The 17,018-nt window shown below is 43.1% G+C and overlaps 1 protein-coding gene across 1 annotated transcript in view; it reads right to left on the bottom strand.

Moving 5' to 3' along the window:
* Positions 1–8,978, bottom strand: part of Ror1 (receptor tyrosine kinase like orphan receptor 1) — a 379,272-nt gene extending 370,294 nt beyond the window's left edge. The window contains exon 1 of the mRNA XM_027949535.2: positions 8,888–8,978. Coding sequence (XP_027805336.2) covers positions 8,888–8,978 — 91 coding nt within the window. The remainder of the gene's footprint in view (positions 1–8,887) is intronic.
* Between the last annotated feature and the right edge of the window lie 8,040 nt (positions 8,979–17,018).

The raw sequence follows: 17,018 nt of genomic DNA, 5'->3' as shown, positions 1-17,018 counted from the left end.
TGTCCTTATCTGAAAAATGGGAATAACAGCTTATGCACCTCATAGGGTTGAATTGAAGACTAAGTGAGTTGAAATACATCAAGAACATGGGGGTGGGGAGCAGCAATAGATCAAGGACATCATCAAAAATTGTCCCTGGGGCTGGGGTTGTGGCTCAGTGGTAGAGCGCTCACCTCGCACATGCGAGACTCTGGGTTCAATCCTCAGCACCACATGCAAAAATAAACAAGTGAAATAAAGGTGTTGTATCCAACTACAACTAAAAAATTAAAAACATTAAAAAAAAATTGTCCCTGCTCACTATGTGTGTACAAGGCCCTGGATTCCATCCCGCACCAAAAAAACTAAAAATTAAATGGTACTTGGTACACGGTATGTGCCAGTTATTACCATTCTCGTGATTTCCATCAAGCAGGCAAAATGTGAACTAGGATTTAGTAGCCTGCACTATAAAACAAACTGTAGCAGCAAAGGGAAGAAGACAGGCTTCCTGGTTCTTTGACTAGCTGTCTTGAAACACAGGACACCCTCTGGCGAGGAAGACAAGCCAATGTCCACCTCCCATGAAACTCCCCCTCTTCCTTCTCCCCTCCCTTTCCCCCTTCACATGCAAAAATCAAAGGGTACCACTCAAGGCTTTCTTTCTTTTCTTCCCTCTCCCATCCTTTGGAGACCTGTTTAACTCGCGCCCCCCCCCCAGGACCATCTAAGAACCCAAGCCCATCTGGGCCAGCCCCTGCAGACCAGGGTGGCCAGATGCAGCTGGGGCAGATTCAGCCCTTTCCCAGCAGGAGAGTGTCCAGCTCCTCTCCTCCAAAAACCTTCCTAAGAATCCACCCCCAAAGACCTCTCCCTTCTCAGGATTCTGCATATATAATCACCAATTCTGTACTCACTGGCTGTATAATTATTCCACAAGTGCCTATTTTATTGCCCTTAAAAGGTAAATTCCCCAAGGGGAAAGGCCAGTCACAGTTCTTCTAAATTCCCCAAAGTACTGAGCACAATTCCAAAGGCACCCTGAGGTCTGATTCTATAGAGGGAGCTGCTCCACGTGAAGTGGTCAGATCCAAACTAGAGTCCCTATTTTATCTTTACAATGCTGGTCCTGACCCACTAAACTGATCTCAAGGCACACTGTGGTCTACAGACTAGAGTTAGTTAAGGTAACGTTAGCAGCTGTAACTGAAAATCCCCAAATCTCAGCCTTACCAATAGATGCTTGACTCTGGTTCATATAAAATCTAAATCAGTATGGCCCGGCAGGTGGCTTTCACCATGGTAGAGTGATTAAGGGAAGATCCCCAGCTCTTTCCATCTTGTGGCATCTTCAACACATGACTTCTAAGATTGCCAGCCATCTGGGTACTTTTTTGTGGGTCAAAGCTACAAGTGACACTCAATACTTCCAACTCATTCCATTGGGTAGTATTTGGTCACATGGCCTCAATTAACGGAGAGGGAGCTGGGAAATATGGTCATTTAGCAAATGTGCCCAGCAAGAAAGAGAAACAGATTCACTGATCAGCTAGCAATTGCGGCCACAAATCTGCTATTTGCAAAACCATTCAAGGCTATGACCATCTTTGTCTCTCCAGTGGGACCACCAGGATATTGGCTTACATTAAGAGCATAGAAACTGTAAGATGAATGAATGAAGGAGGGAAGGTGGGGGCAGAGTTACAGGAGTGCTGGCGTTCATTCATGTCTGGGCGTCATGACTGGCTCCCTGACTCTACACAAAGCCAGGCTGCAGACAGGAGGAGAACAACATCAGAGAAATTCTCCCCCGTGTCTATCCTTCCACATAGGAATGGTACAGCTACTCGATCTTCCAAAACCCACATGTCAATGAAAAGTGGGGGTAAGTGGCTTTGGCAGCAGATATATCCTGACCAGGTCTGTCACTGGCCAAATAGGGACAGCATATGTATGGCATTTTCATGAACTATTTTATACATTCCTCTGATGAGCCTGTAAAGGAGGCACTAATGTTCTACTTTTGACCCTCTAATTCCCTGAGAATTACTGTCTTCCATCCCTATGTTCCATGGCCCTTCTCCACAGCCCTTTCCTAACAGTCACTGGTGGGAGATATGGTCAGTGGGTAGAGGTAACAAGTCTGTCCACTGATGCCCCATCACATTTTAAGGATGGTCAAACTTGAGAGTCAATACCTTTATTTTATTTATATGTGGTGCTGAGGATCGAACCCAGGGCCTCGCCTGTGCTAGGTGAGTGCTCTACCACTGAGCCACAACCCCAGCCCTTTGAGAGTCAAAATACCTAGGTTCAAATCCCAAATCCCAGCATAATAATTGCATGAGGCTGGCCAACATACTTACCTCTCTGAGCCTTCATTTCCTCCTCAGTTAAACTAAGATCCAAAGTCCAGCCTCCAGGGGTTGCTCAGACATATAAATCTACAAAGAGTGATACCGGGCCCACAGTAGGTGTTCAAAAAAGTAAGAATTTCTCTCCTTCCTCTTTCCAAGAGACCAGGAATAATGTTCTATTCCTGGGCACTAACACCATATCTTGCACATAATAAATACAAAATAAAGGTTAGTTGAAATGCATTGAAAGACAAGTTCTACTGCTGAAAAACAAAAATAAAAAACATAAACTCTGCCTAGTCTCCACAAGTTCTTGTTATCGCCCTTCCCCCTTCCCACACACTTCATTACTCTTCTCTCCTTGGGTAACATGAACTTTTTTTGTACTCAGAAATTTTAAATGGCTAACAGAGCACCTCAGGATTCTTTCCTCTGGCCATTATCCTTCTCTTTCAAGTTGTGCTCAGCAAGATTATTTGGATATTGGAGCTAAAAAACGGTCAGATTACAAGTGGACGTCCCTGAAATGTAACATCCCCCCATTGCAGGATTCTGGAATTACACCAAACACCAGGGAGGGGTTGCTCTTCCCCAAGAGCTCATGGCTCTGAAAAAAGCCTTTGTTTTAAGGCTCTGCAAAACTGCACTGTGGAATCCCCTCCCATGGGGTCCCCAGCACTGGTCAGAGGACTGCTCAGATCCAGAGCGTCTCCAAGCTTCCTGTAAAACAAAACACTCAAGAGTCTCAAAATACCATAAAAACTGCTGCTCTCAGAGCCTCGGCTACATCTCCCAGCATAATGATCCTTGATTTGGAGTCAAATTTTCCGATTTCTCCAGTAAGCCCTGGATTGGGGCGACTGCTACCATGCTACACATTCAGCAGGTCTTAGGTGCTGTTGGGAGCTTTCTGTCCTTGACATTCTCTAATTCTCATAAAAACCCTGTAAATCAAATATGATTGTTAACCCCATTTTACAGATAAGGAAACAGAGGCTCAGAGGGTAAGTAACTTTGCCCAAGCAAGCATCAAAGCCTCCTTGTAAACCCTGTCTATCTATCAGGTCCAAATCCCATTTGGTTACACCAGGCCACCTCTTTAAATGGCTTTCAAAGAAGGTCCATTCTACATAGAAATCCTTAAAAAAATAAGCAGTCTGAACCAGTGGATCCTTTAGACTCCTTCTTTTTTTTAATCTCAAAAAAAATTTAAAAAAAAAAAACTATATTGCTATGGAGAAAAAGAGGGAAAAAGGAAATGTAAAAAGGCCAAACATTATGAGACTTCACTTATCAGTATTTAATAACAGTCTCTGGATCAAAACTCCATAGAACCTTATTTATGGACAGACAGTTACTGTTACACAGGGCCTTTTTATACAACCTTTTCATCTGAGGATGTTGTAGCCTTCTTCTGCCTTTCTATTAGTGAGAGATGGGGTGTGAAATTGGCTAGCTCCGCCAAGATGATCCCATTAAATTATCTGCCCTCTTCCAGTGTAATTCACTCAGGGGCAACAGTTGGAGCCTCAGGCTCTGTGAATGTCCAAGTCCTGACATGGGTGTGTGTGTTGGGGGGGGGGGGGGTTCAGGTGTTGGGGCATCCCAGGGACAGAACATCAATGCGCATTTCTCTGCCTTACCAAAATAAAGTGGATGCCACAATTATCCCATTCCTAAACACACTGAAAACCCCAACTGAGCTTACTGCAACAAAGAGAGAGCCTTTTTACTGCTGTTTATTTTTATTTTGTATTCGTTAGCTTTTTAGATATTCCTGGCATGCAAGTCAGGCCCCGTGTAACAAGCAGCTGCATTTAGTTAAGGGTTTTCGAAGAGTTCCCCCCTCCCCTCCCCTTCCAACTCCAGAGAACTTTCTCAGACTCCTAGAAGACTATTCCTTTCTCTTCGTGTGTCCACAGAACAGTCTCTCCTGTCACAGCCGAGGCCCTTCTGTTTGAAAAAGAGGCCTCCAAGATTTGAGTGCTTCCCAGTTGGAGCTGGATCTGCCAGGATCTGGTGCTCACTGGAACTCTGAGCTGGCAATCGGCTCTCCCTCCAGAGAGCACTCCTATAAATCAACGTCCCCCCCACACCCAAGTTATATACCAAGATGCAAATACAAAAGCACTTCATCAAAATATAGCTCATCACTAGTTGGAAGGAACTGCCAGACACACTCCTCAAACCGCATCAAAAGTTGCAGTTCATTACAAAAATGTAATTCTTCCAGATCCAGAAGCCCAGGCTATCACAGGCACTTCTAATGTATCTCAGAGTTACAGCAAGACAGACTAAGAGAAGGCCAGCATTGGAAGGAAAATTGGAATAGGCTGTCTCCAAATCATTTCTTATGTACTCCAGGTGATGGGAAAGAAAAACTTGCCTAGAGTTCCCTTGGAAAACATGGGGAAACCGCTAGTCTGTACATTAAAAGAATATAAACTGTAAGAATTAAGCTAAGAGGGATTGTCTATGACAGTAGTTAGTTAAAATAAATACATCAACTACTAGGGCTTGTAAGAAGCCCAATAAGCCACATCCTGGCTGTGTGACTTTAAGAAAATAACTCAACCTCTCTGCACTTATATTCACCTGTCTTTAAAATGATCTGGTTATGCCATCTCTCTTATGGTGGTGTTGTGAAGATTCAGTGAGTTAATACTGGTAAAAGGCTTAGAATAGTTACTGATCCACCGTAATGATTATATTAACTGTTAAATAAATTGCAAAACAGGGGCATCTCAGAGTACTTGGGACATGCAGTCTTAGTTACAGGGACTTGGCACCGTTCATCAACTTCTTCCAGGCCCATTGAACAGCCCACCTGGAGAGAGCAAAAGTGGGAAGTGAGAGGAAATGAGAGGCAGAGCCTCCATGGAGTGGCTGATCTGAGCTAAACCCAAATCCTATAGCCAACACTCAGTCCCTTTCAACCTATCCAGGCAGCCAGTGTCTGCCCCAGCATCACGAACTGCAGTGGGCGTATCTTTAACAGTTTTATTGGAAAGTCTGATTATACCAATAAACATATAACCATAAAAATGAACAGGAATTATCATTTCTGGGGGTTCATATATCCTCAATTTCACATACCACACCTCTAGGCTAGTGCTCTTCCCCAGTACTTGACATGTATGGTTTTACTTAAATCTCAAAACACTCTTAAGAGGGGGCTGGAGGTTATGGCTCAGCGGTAGAGTACTTGCCTACCACGTGCAAGGCCCTGGGTTCGATCCTCAGAACCACATATAAATAAATAAAATAAATTTATTATGTACAGCTACCAAAATAAATAAATAAATAAAAACACTCCTATGAGGCTCAAAGAGACTAATCAACGTATGCACCGTATGGAAAAAAAAAGATTTAAACCCAGGTCAGTTTGTGCTGGTAGCCATTAAGCTATACTGTCAAGTTCCACTAAACTCCTTCATATCAAAAAATGGGGCAAGTAAAGGAAAAAATCTTTGAAAATATGGTATGTTGCATTTTTACTAAAACACACACACACACACACACACACACACACACACAAAGCAAATCATAGCAGAAGTTTAAATCCAACCAAAATAGTTATTCTCTGTTCATTCAACAAAAATTTAGGAACCACTTTCTCCACTGTGCCCCTCTCTCTATATATGCCATGTTATGTAGATAAACACTAACATCAATATACATATGGTCTACAAAGCATGTGGTTGTCCATTAAATACTGTGTGAAATTTTCAAAATATTTCAAGTGGGGGTAGGTGTTCATCATCAAACCATGGCCAAATCTGATGCTAATCTGGATGCAAGTAACATATTCAGAAACTTCAGAAGTCTGACTTGTAGCCTATATTCACCATGCAGAGGATGGAGGAAGGGCAGAACAAAGTTGACTATTTTAAAGGTCTCCTAATTAAATATCAGGCAGATATTTAATTCCAGGCATCAGGGTAGCAAAACAGCCTACCAGGTATTGATATTAAATTGGAAATTAAATGTTTCTAAAATACTGCCAGAGATAGCTTGACTACACACACCCTTTATCCTGCCTCTGCGTGGCTCCCCCTAGCCAGTCAGGTAGGATTTGGGAGCATCTCAAATAAAGAGGAAGCTTGCTGCCTTGGGCCCTCAGTGCTTTCACCAGCAAAGCTGACAGTCTTATTGCCCTCAGGAGACTCCTATTCTAAAAGTAGACAGGACAGACACCTATTCAAATGGCAAAGGAAGGCTTACAAAATGACAGCAAACACACCTCCCTGTGGCTTCAGGCAGCCAAACCACAGAATCAACAGGACTCTGAGAAAAACTCAAACAGGTTCCTGAAGCCTTGAGCTCTGGGAGCAGAGATGGGACTTCAGCTTCCTACAGAAGCTGAGCTTTGCACAGGGATACATGGGGAAAGCAACAATGAGTGTGCCAGAAACATTACATCGAAACATTTCTTCTCCTGGCCAATAAAATAGAAAATAGAAAAGTGATGAGAGAAATGCTGAGCATTTTTTAAAATTAATAAGTGAAACTTATATCCCCTTGAGCTGATTTCCTGAGTTACCTTAGTTACCTTAGGAACCTCAGATGAAAGCAAGTCCGAGGTCCACTAGAAGTCCTGTCCCCACAGAAAAGAGCAAACCTTCATAGAAATGGAAAGAAACTTACAAGACAATAAATAAGACAATAATAACAGGTTTGAGCTCATTACTGCAGAGTATGAAAGAGGCAGTACTTCTCTTTTTAAAAAAATTTTAGGCCCTATAAACAGTAAAAGAAGACAAAATTTGAGTGGCTGCCAGAAACAAAATTGTCTTACACTCAACAAAATCATTGCACGGACATTTATTTAAAGGTAGATTACCAAAAAAGGTGAAATCCTCCCTCCTCCTCTCCCTGCCTCCTGCCAGGGGCTATCATCTAAAAGTAATCACTGCTAAAAGGTTAAGTACAAAGCAAAGAAGTCCACAGAGGAAATAACCAAATTAACCAAGGCCCCAAGCCAGGAGTTCTACCTTAGATAGAAACCCCCCTGGTTATCTCTGCCTCTATTTGCTGGGCAACTGGACTTCAGAAGGATGTTTAGGTTGTGTTGGCAGCCGAGGCCCATTTTCTACTTTTCACCCAGGTGTTGTGGCACAGAGCCAGATGTTTGGCATCACCAAGCAAAACATCCATGTGACCAAACTGTTTACATTTCATTAGGATTTTCCATCAGTAAGAAGCACTCCCCACTGATGTACATCTTCATTACAATTAGGGGCTGTATTTACCCTGAGGAGCTTCCAGATTAGTACAACCACACTACAGGATCAGTTTCAGAATCCTTCTCTGTGAACGCTGCTCCCTCTTCCCAAAATCATCTCTAAGAAATCAGAATCCACACAAAACTTCCCTCCAGAGTTCTTTCTAACAAGAACATTATTAGCTAAGTTTTAGTACAAACTAATTGTGCGGTCACAGTCTTAAGTAGTGACTGGATCTTTTTCCCCTTAACTGCTAAGTAAGCCATTGCCTTTTCTTTACCTAAACACAGCGCTCACTTAAAAAATGAAAGATGCAAGATAAAGGAGCAGGGACCTAGTGGTCCGCACAGGTTTGGGGCTGGGAGTGGGGGAGGGAAGAACCCGAGGGCTTCAGCACCACCTCCTCAAGGGATGCATGTTAAAAGTGAGGCCCAAGACCCCGGAGACTTTAATCAACTTTCCCCCTCCAACCTCCAAAGAATGAATCGGTTGTCTCCACAGGCGCAGCCGGGCTCTTCCCTCTCATTGTGTACCGGCTCAAACACAGCAAGGATCCCAGCTTCCCGCAGCGAACTAAGACGCTCCGGCTGGCGGTGGAGTCTTTCTCTAACTGTTGCGATTGTCTTTGGAGATTACCAAAATCAAGTATGCATTAGATGGCTTTTCCCCCCTCGATTGTAACACACACACACACACACACACACACACACACACGCACACACACACACGCACACCCAGAGCACTTTGGAGCCTCAGGTCTCCTCTGACAGCACATTTTGCACAAAGTGGCAGCGGCGGCAGCAGCGTACACGTTTCGGCCTCCATGGTGACCCTCAGGAGGGCCAGAGGGCCGGGGCGGTGGAGATGCAAGGCCGCGGGAGCCCCAGCAGCACAGGGCTTTTGTTTGCGCCGGTTCGCGGACCGCCTGGGCTCTCTCGCAGGCACCTCTGAAAATTCAAACCCATCCTGGACCGCAGGATAGATTACTGAACGTCATTTAGGGTGCTCTAAGAGTCCAGGAAGAGATGGGAAGACGACCGGCGCGGAAGTGCCCCGATCACCCCACGATCCTCAAAGTCCTCTACGCTTCCTGTCAGTGCTGACAACCGATGCACGGTGCAAAGGAACAAATCCCCGGGCGCACCAGGACCCGCTGCTGGGCTCCAGGGCCAATCATCGCCTGACTCCCCCGCGGCCCGAGGCGCGCTGGCAAGATACCGGGCGAGTAGTCGGCCGCCTCCCCAGAGGAGGGCGCGGTGCTTGCCGAGTGCCCAGGGCGCTGCTGGTGGACTGAGGGGCGCTGGGGCCGAAGCGGGCGTTTCTTACCTTGCGCAGCAGCCCAGCGCGCGGCCAGCAGCAGCGCGGCCAGCAGCGGCAGCAGCGGCTGGCGCGTCCCGCGGCGACGCGGCCGGTGCATTCCTCCTTTCGCGGCGGCGGCGGCGGCGGCTCTCCGGTGGCGCGCAGAACATCCACGGGCTCTCCCCGGGCTCCCGGCCACCTCGTCCGGGCCGCTCGCGATCGCAGGATGCCTGGGGCGTTTGCAAAGCTCTTTGTCCCTCTAACCTGCTCTCTCGCCTCCGCCGGGCAGTCTGCGGACCCCGTGAGCGCGATCCCTCTCCAGTCCTCCGGCTTCAGCCTCGCCTCGGCCAGCCGCTCAGTCCTGAGCTGTCCGGATCACTATCGCCGACAGCCAAATCTCCTCCGCTCAGACTCGAGAAGAGCGTACCCTGTGCCCGGGGCAGCCGTCTCGGAGCCCCCTCGGTGGAGGCTGTGGCGGCTCCTCCCGCTCTCCGCGCTCCCTCTCTCGCTCAACTTGTCACTTTCCACCAACTCTCCAGCCCAGCGCCCCAGCCCCGACCAATGGCAGACGCGGGCTCCGGCCAGCGACCGCTCAGCGCCCTCTGCTGCCACCTCTTAACACCCGCACCCTCCCTGACTTCCCAGAAAGTGGAGATTCCAGCCGCGCCTCCCTCACGCCCACCCTCCCCTCCCCCTCAGGGCTCAACCCCGCCGGTGGACCAGGACGCCAGGGATCCTCAAGACCATTTGACAAAAATGGGGAAACCGAGTCTCAGAGAGTCTTGCCCAGGCTCTGAAGCCATTCCGTGTCTTCATGACTCAGGAGACTCAGATTTTTGAATAAACCTCTGTAGCTTTTAGCTGTGACATCTGGTTAATAGAACATATATTGACATACAGTAACCTTTGGATTTCCTTTTGCCACAAGTATTGCTTAAGAGAGAGTTCTTACACAAATAATTTATGTGTGCCCCCTTTTGTTTTGAATTTCTAGTTTCATTGCATTGAAATCAGTGTCATCTGAACTGCTTCCTTTGGAAGATTAATCTAGGATTTCTCTGTGGTTAGTTTTTGTCAATGTCCCCTGTCCTCTTGAGAAAAGATGTTTCCCTGTCTTCAGAATATGAACATAGGAAGCTATATCAATTTGATCCTTTTTATATTCATTATATTACTGAGGTCTTCTATATCTTTGCTTATTTTTTGGACCCTGGGTTCTTCCATGGGCTAAGGGGATCACTAATGTCTCCTACTAGGAGTTCACCTCTCCTGATTAGCTTTATGAATTTTGTAATTCACAAATACTCTTGATAGTTTGATAGAGATGCTTGTCAGTCTTGCCCTAGAGGAACACAAAGGAATACAGAATCTACCAATAATCCCACTGCCACTTACTAAATACCTCCTGTTTGCCTGGTGTCTTATATGCATTTGTTCATAAATCCTGTATTGACATTTTTTAAAAAATTAAAATTGCCAACTGCTTTGCTTTTATATATATTATGCCCCTATAACAGTTTTCAAAACTGAGATGCAAAAAATATACTCTAAATGACTTGTCCACAGATATTATGGACCATGGGTGGCAAAGCCAATACTCAGACTCTTTCCCATAAGGGGATAAGGATTCTTCACCAGAGCTTGGTGTATCAGAAGCACTCATTAAGGCAGAGGACAGGGGTCACTGCTGCTGCTATAGCCTTTAAGACTAATCAGCTTTAGAAATAAATAAAAATTTATTTTAAATAAAGACTCAGCTTTAGGATTTTATACTATACAGTCACTTCATTGAGGGCAAGAACTCTGTCTCAATTGTCCAGGTATCCTGGGTGCCTCAAACAGTACCTGGAACACAATAAGAGCTGGATCAGTGAACAAAGTTTAGACCACCATTTGGAGAATATATATTTTAATTAATTAATTTTTTGTAGTTGTAAATGAACAGCATGCCTTTATTTTATTTGTTTATTTTTATATTCAGTGCTAAGGATCGAACCCAGTGCCTCACACATGCTAGGCAAGCACTCTGCCATTGAGCCACAGGGCAGGAGAATATTTTTTCTCTGATTAGTTTCTTGTCATATTTGTTGGGGGATGGGGGTCCTGTGTTCCCTGGCCCAAAGTATGTCCCAGCAGATCATAGACTACAGTTCCAGCCCTGAGCCTTCAGGCAGGTAAATGACTAACCCATGTGGCACAAACAATTGCTCATTCTTCTCCAAGACTTCAGGGCAGAAGCCCTCCCCAGCTGCCTTGGTAGCCTTCCCCCTTTCTATCACTCTGACCTGAGGTCAAGAAATGATAGACAGAGGGGCCTTGGGTCAACCAGTTCATCACCCAAATAGGTCTGTCCTCCAGGTTTCTCTGCCTGAACCTCATTCAGTCCTGTCTCAATTATCTCCACTCACTTGCCTGAGGAACTTACTGCACAAGGTTCTCTTGTTGGGAAACTTTCTTTGTCAGGCCCAGTATACCACATCCCGGAAATTAGATGAAAGTCAGTTACCCTGCATAGTGCTGGCAGGCCTCCCTCCATTGAGGTACAGCACAGCACTGATAGACAAGGAGCCTTTCCTGTCCACCCCCACTGCCCCAGCCCCTGCAGGTAACTGCTAGGCCAGGTATCTTAGGTAACAGAGGGCTGCCACCGCTGAGTATACAGAACTTAATGGCACTTTTATCAGCACTTAAACCTTGCAGGAACTTAATCACAGAATCACAGACGTGAGGAATGTGAAAGCTGGAAAGGGCTTGGAAATTAACTAGTACCCAGGACATTTCATTCAGGAGAAAGGTGGGACTTAGGGAGGTGAAATGTCCTTGCCCAAGGTCCCAAAGATGACCAGCATCAAAACTGGAACCTAGAGCAACCAGTGCAGACCGGGTAAGCACTCTCTTAGTTGTCCAGGATTTAGCTCACTAGTTCCCAAAGAACAGGTTAGAAAAGACACTTCCTGCTTAAAAAAAAAAAAACAGAAAGAAAGAAAAAGAAAAAGAAAAGGGTGGGGGGATCAGTGGGCGTGCCAAAGAAACACTCATGCAAGTTCAGTCAATGACAGGCGGCACTGACTTAGGAGCACAGGCTGGGGGAGCCAGGCTGCCTGGGCTCATGCTCAGCATCTCTGTTTTCTGCTGTATCACCATGGACAAATATCTTTTTTCCCCTCTGGGCTTCATTTTCTCCTCTGCAAAATGGTGACGATGGGGCTGGGGCTGGGGCTTAGTGATAGAGCATTTGCCTAGCATGTGTGAGGCACTGGGTTCGATCCTCACCACCACATAAAAATGAATAAATAAAATAAAAATATAAAAAAGTTGTATCTGTTTAAAAAAAAAACACTAATTTAAAAAAAAAATGGTGACAATGATAATAATAGTATCTATAGTTCATCCTGTGCAGTTAAAGCAAACTTTCCAAGTAAACCAAACCAACTAGACCTTAAAAATAGCCTTAATCTGGCTTCAATTGCAAACACAGGTGAAACCTACCTTGAGTCATAACTGTAAATATAAGCGGAACTTAATGTTTCAAATAAATATTTATATTGGCAGAAATAAAACTTAACCCCAGTCAATCATAAACAGTCAATTAACCTACGATTATGTGATTGGGGGCTTTCCAACAAAATACCTTAAAAGGGCATTTTTGAAATTGCAAAACAATCAAATAATTTCTTTATTTTGCTTCTTCATTTTCCCAGTAAATACTTAACCCTCACATTTTTATTATTGGAAAACTAAGCCTCTTTTGGTCTAGTGTTCGCCAATTCTTGAACTGCTTCTTACTCAAATTCTTTAAAAATTTTATTGTGCCTCAGTTTACTTTTTTGACAGCAGTTAATGTTAATTATGAGTTAACTCATAAGATGGTTTTATAAGTATTTACCACAGAGTAGACATTTAATAAATGCTAGATATTATTGTTATTATTTACATAAGTGAAATTACTTAACCCATCAAAACCCCTCTAAAAATGATCTTGTCCTCATTTTTTACAGAATAAATGAAGTTAAGAAACTTACCTAAATACAAAATTAAGTCAAAAAGTTGGGACACCCCCACCCACATTAAATCTCTTTACACTATATACTCCCACCACACTCATTGGTGGCATATGAGGAAGGCTACAATTTAAAATGTTCCTCTCATAGCCAGGCAAGGGTCATACATGTAACCCAAGCTCATCAAGAGGCTAAGGCAGGCTGGGCTGGGTCAGGAGGCTGAGATAGGAGGATCACAAGTTCAAAGGCAATCTCAGCCACAGTGAGGCGCTAAGCAACTCAGTGAGACCTGTCTCTAAATAAAATACAAAATAGGGCTGGGCATGTGGCTCAGTGGTTGAGTGGCTCTTAGTTCAATCCCTGGTACACTCCTCCCCCCCCCAAAAAAGAGATTAAGGCAGGAAGATTGCAAGTTCAAGGCCAACCTAAGCAACAGAGTGAGACCCTATTTCAAATAAATAAAAAAATAAAACTGGGTTATATCTCAGTGGTAGAGCACTCCTAGGTTTGCTCCCCAGACCTCAAAATAAATAAATGAAGAAAGGAAGGAAGGCAGGTAGGCAGGCAGGCTTTAGTATTGTACAGACCTGACCAGTTAATCTGAGCAAATTTTTTAACTTCCTTATGGTACAATATTCTCATCTGTACTAAAAAAAAAAAGAGAGAGATAATGTTAGGACAATTTATATAAAGTCATTTTTAGTATACAACAATACATTTTAAACCTTAAATATAAAGTTCTCAACACAGCATTTGGCTTGGTACTTATTCAATAAGTTATTACTCTTTTTGTATTTTCCTCTAAACCATTCCTACATTATGGGGTGGGACATGGGGCATATATTTTGTGTAATCATACAACCTGAATTTCTAGCACAATCTTGATTTCATATATTTTCATCCATTAGCCTCCTGTGTCCATTTGTATCTGTGTAGAAAAGAAGATGAAAGCCAAAGTGATTCGTGTCATCATCAGAAATGCAGAAATGAGAAATCCAAGAACAGTAAAGGATTATTAGTAAAGCTACTACCAAGACAATGTATACTAACTATGACACTTCCAAAGAAGTCATAGAAGAAAAGGTTAGGGATCTTGGATATGGCACAAATTTCTTAAAGAACCATGAAAGCTCTGAAATAAAAATAATGATAAATTGGATTCTTCAAAATTAAAAGCTTTTGCTTTTAAAAAGATATTGTCATGAAAACAAAAAGCTAAGTCACAGACTGGGAGAAACTATGGCAAAACATACGTCTGACTAAGAACTTGCTCCTAGACTACTACTCTTACAACTCAACGATAAGAAGACTAACAATCTGATCTTTAAAATGGGAAAAATCTTTAGCAAATATTTCACCAACAAAGATACATGAATGGCAAAGAAACCCATGGAAAGATGCATGACAACATTAATGATCAGGGAAATGCAAATTAAAACGACAATCAGCCACCACTATAAGCCTAAGAGAGTAGCTAAAGTTTAAATGACGAATCATATCAAGTTGTAGCAAGATTTGGAACAACTGGAACTTTGTTACTGATTGGAATATAAAATGGTGCATCCACTTTGGAAAACAGTTCTGTACCTGAAAGCTAAATCTATATCTATTGTATGATCCAGCCATCCCAATCTTAAATATTTACCCAAAGGACATGAAAGCGTATGTCCACACAAAGACTTATACATGAAAATTCATATCAGCTTTATTTATAATGGCCAAATTTGGCATCAACCCAAATGCCATCAACAAGTGAACAGTAGACTCTGGTATACTCATATAATGAAATACAACTCAGCAATAAAAAGGAATAAATTATTAATACACATAATAAAATGGATGAGTAGAAAAATAATTATTCTGAGTAAAAGAAGCTAGATTTTTTTAAAGACATATACTGTACAAGTCCATTTATATAAAACTCTAGAAAATGCAAACTAACCTGTAGTGAGAAAAAAAAAAAAAACTTACCAACATTTACTTAGGTCAGGGAAATAGAAGGATGGATGACAAATGGGTATAAACACATTCATTATCTTGATTGTGGTGATGGTTTCATAGGTCCATACATATGTTAAGACTCAAAGCAGTTTGGGTCCAATCAGGAGATAAAAGCCACACAGGAAATTAAGCAGGAGAAGCTTAATAGAAAGAATCATTAACTGTGATTAAAGCACAGGCACAAAATCTAAGGAAACTATATGGTATCCTAGGGAAGAGAAAGATCACGCCAAGAATGACACACTTAGAAAGGAGTCAGATTTCACCTGAGAAGATGTGGTTCAGCCCACTGGATAGGAGAGGAGATTGCTGGTCTTGACAGGCTGAAGCAAGCTCTAGGTCAGCCTTTCGAGTGCAGGCAGGAGATCAGCAGCTCACGTATTAGCATTCAGTGAGAGTTTGGGCACTGATGTGGGCAGGAGGCCTTCAGAACATAGAGGTGGTGAAGGGATTGCAAAGAAACCAGCAACTCTCTGACCCTGGGAGCTACAAGTAGGCTGTGGAGACTTATGAAAGGAGCAGCTACCTGGTATATGACCCTCCAGGCCACAGATGACAGTATTTAAGTCACATGGTTTCCATACTGAAAAGGCTGTGAGAAGAATTATCATCAGGACAAAGCTAGAAGATGGCAGAGAGAGCAGAATCTGGGTCTAGGACTAGGATAGCCTCTACCAGATATCCTCATACCACCCCACTTGGCCCAGGGAGAAAAGAAGGAAAAAAAAAGAAGTAGGTGTGAAAGCAGGGTGGATTATGGAAGGGTACCAATATTCCTAGGAAGCTCACTAGTGACTCTCCTCAGTGTTGAAAGTAGGAGATGGGGTTATAAAACTGGGATTACTCATGGTAATGAGGATGGTAATATTCCAAAGACCGGCTGGAAATACTTAACTGAAGAAGCAGCAATTATTGTGATGAGCAGTGAAGTTGTAAGGGAGGTCAGCCAGGGTAGCCTGGCTCACAAAGTTATGGAGATGGTTAATACAACCCAGCATCCCTAGAGCCAAAGACAAATGGAGATGCAGGCAGCCAACAAGGGCATTATCCAAACCATTCATCCAGAGGAAATCAAGAATGGACAATCTGGAGGTGGAGGGCAGTTTCCCCAAGAAAAAAATAATGATACCTTCTGGCTGTAGTCTAGAACCAGTTTTCTAAATACATCAACTACATGACAGGCCAGATCCTCAGGAAAGTCCCTACCCCCCAATGCAGCAAATGCTTGAAAGAATAGCTCTTTATTAGAACCAAGCTATGGTGCAAGCTGTGGTCCAAGCTGTTGATTTGGCCCATATGGCCAGGATACCTAGGCTATTAGAGGATGTTTGTGGTAGGGAAACATGTGTAGAATTAATGGCAATCTTCAAGAGGAGAGGACAGTTATAGGATACATAGCTTGGGTTCAGTGAGGCCTCATCATGTGAAGTAAATAATGATTCACTGTTCAAAAAACAGTATCCTCCTCATGATGATCAGAGCCAAATATTCCTGCTAAGATGGTAACTCTTTTATTTGGCTATTGGTCTCCTGTCATGAGAAACCTGAAGTAACTAGACAGCAGCTATAGCTTTAAAATTTAATGGGAGTCTTAGTGTAAACCTAATGGGAAAGTTCCTTCTATGGGGGCAGAGTTCAAGGTTATGGAGAGGGGGAGCACAAATTCCTTATATGCTATACCTACGGGTGAAATGGTGAAATATATATAGATATGGGTTGAAAACAGAAACACAAAAATAGATATTGTAATTAAATAATTACAAATGGTAATTATTTTAAAAATTAGTATGGCTCTATTATCATCAGACAAGGTAGTTTCAAAACAAAGAGCATCCCTATAGATAAAGAGGGACATTTCATAAAAATAAAAGACTTAATTCATGAAAAACACACAAAAAGCCTGAATTTATGTATGTTTCTATGTATGTTCCAAATAGTAGAGTATGAAAATATATAGGAAGCAAAAATTGACAAAACTAAAGAAGAGAAAATGAACAACCTTAGTTGGAGAACTGGATATTTCTTAGTAATTGATGAAGAATATACAACATTAAAAATGACACATAAGATGTGAGCATTACCAGCCAACTTGGTTTCATAGTGCTTATGGAATATTATATCCAAAAATTGAAGAGTATACTTTTTTTCCAAGCACT

The sequence above is a fragment of the Marmota flaviventris genome, chromosome 10 (genome assembly GCF_047511675.1).
Source record: "Marmota flaviventris isolate mMarFla1 chromosome 10, mMarFla1.hap1, whole genome shotgun sequence".
In the NCBI taxonomy this organism is placed as follows: Eukaryota; Metazoa; Chordata; class Mammalia; order Rodentia; family Sciuridae; genus Marmota; species Marmota flaviventris.
The sequence above is the reverse complement of the archived record's forward strand: the minus strand, read 5'-3'. Positions and strand labels throughout refer to the sequence as shown.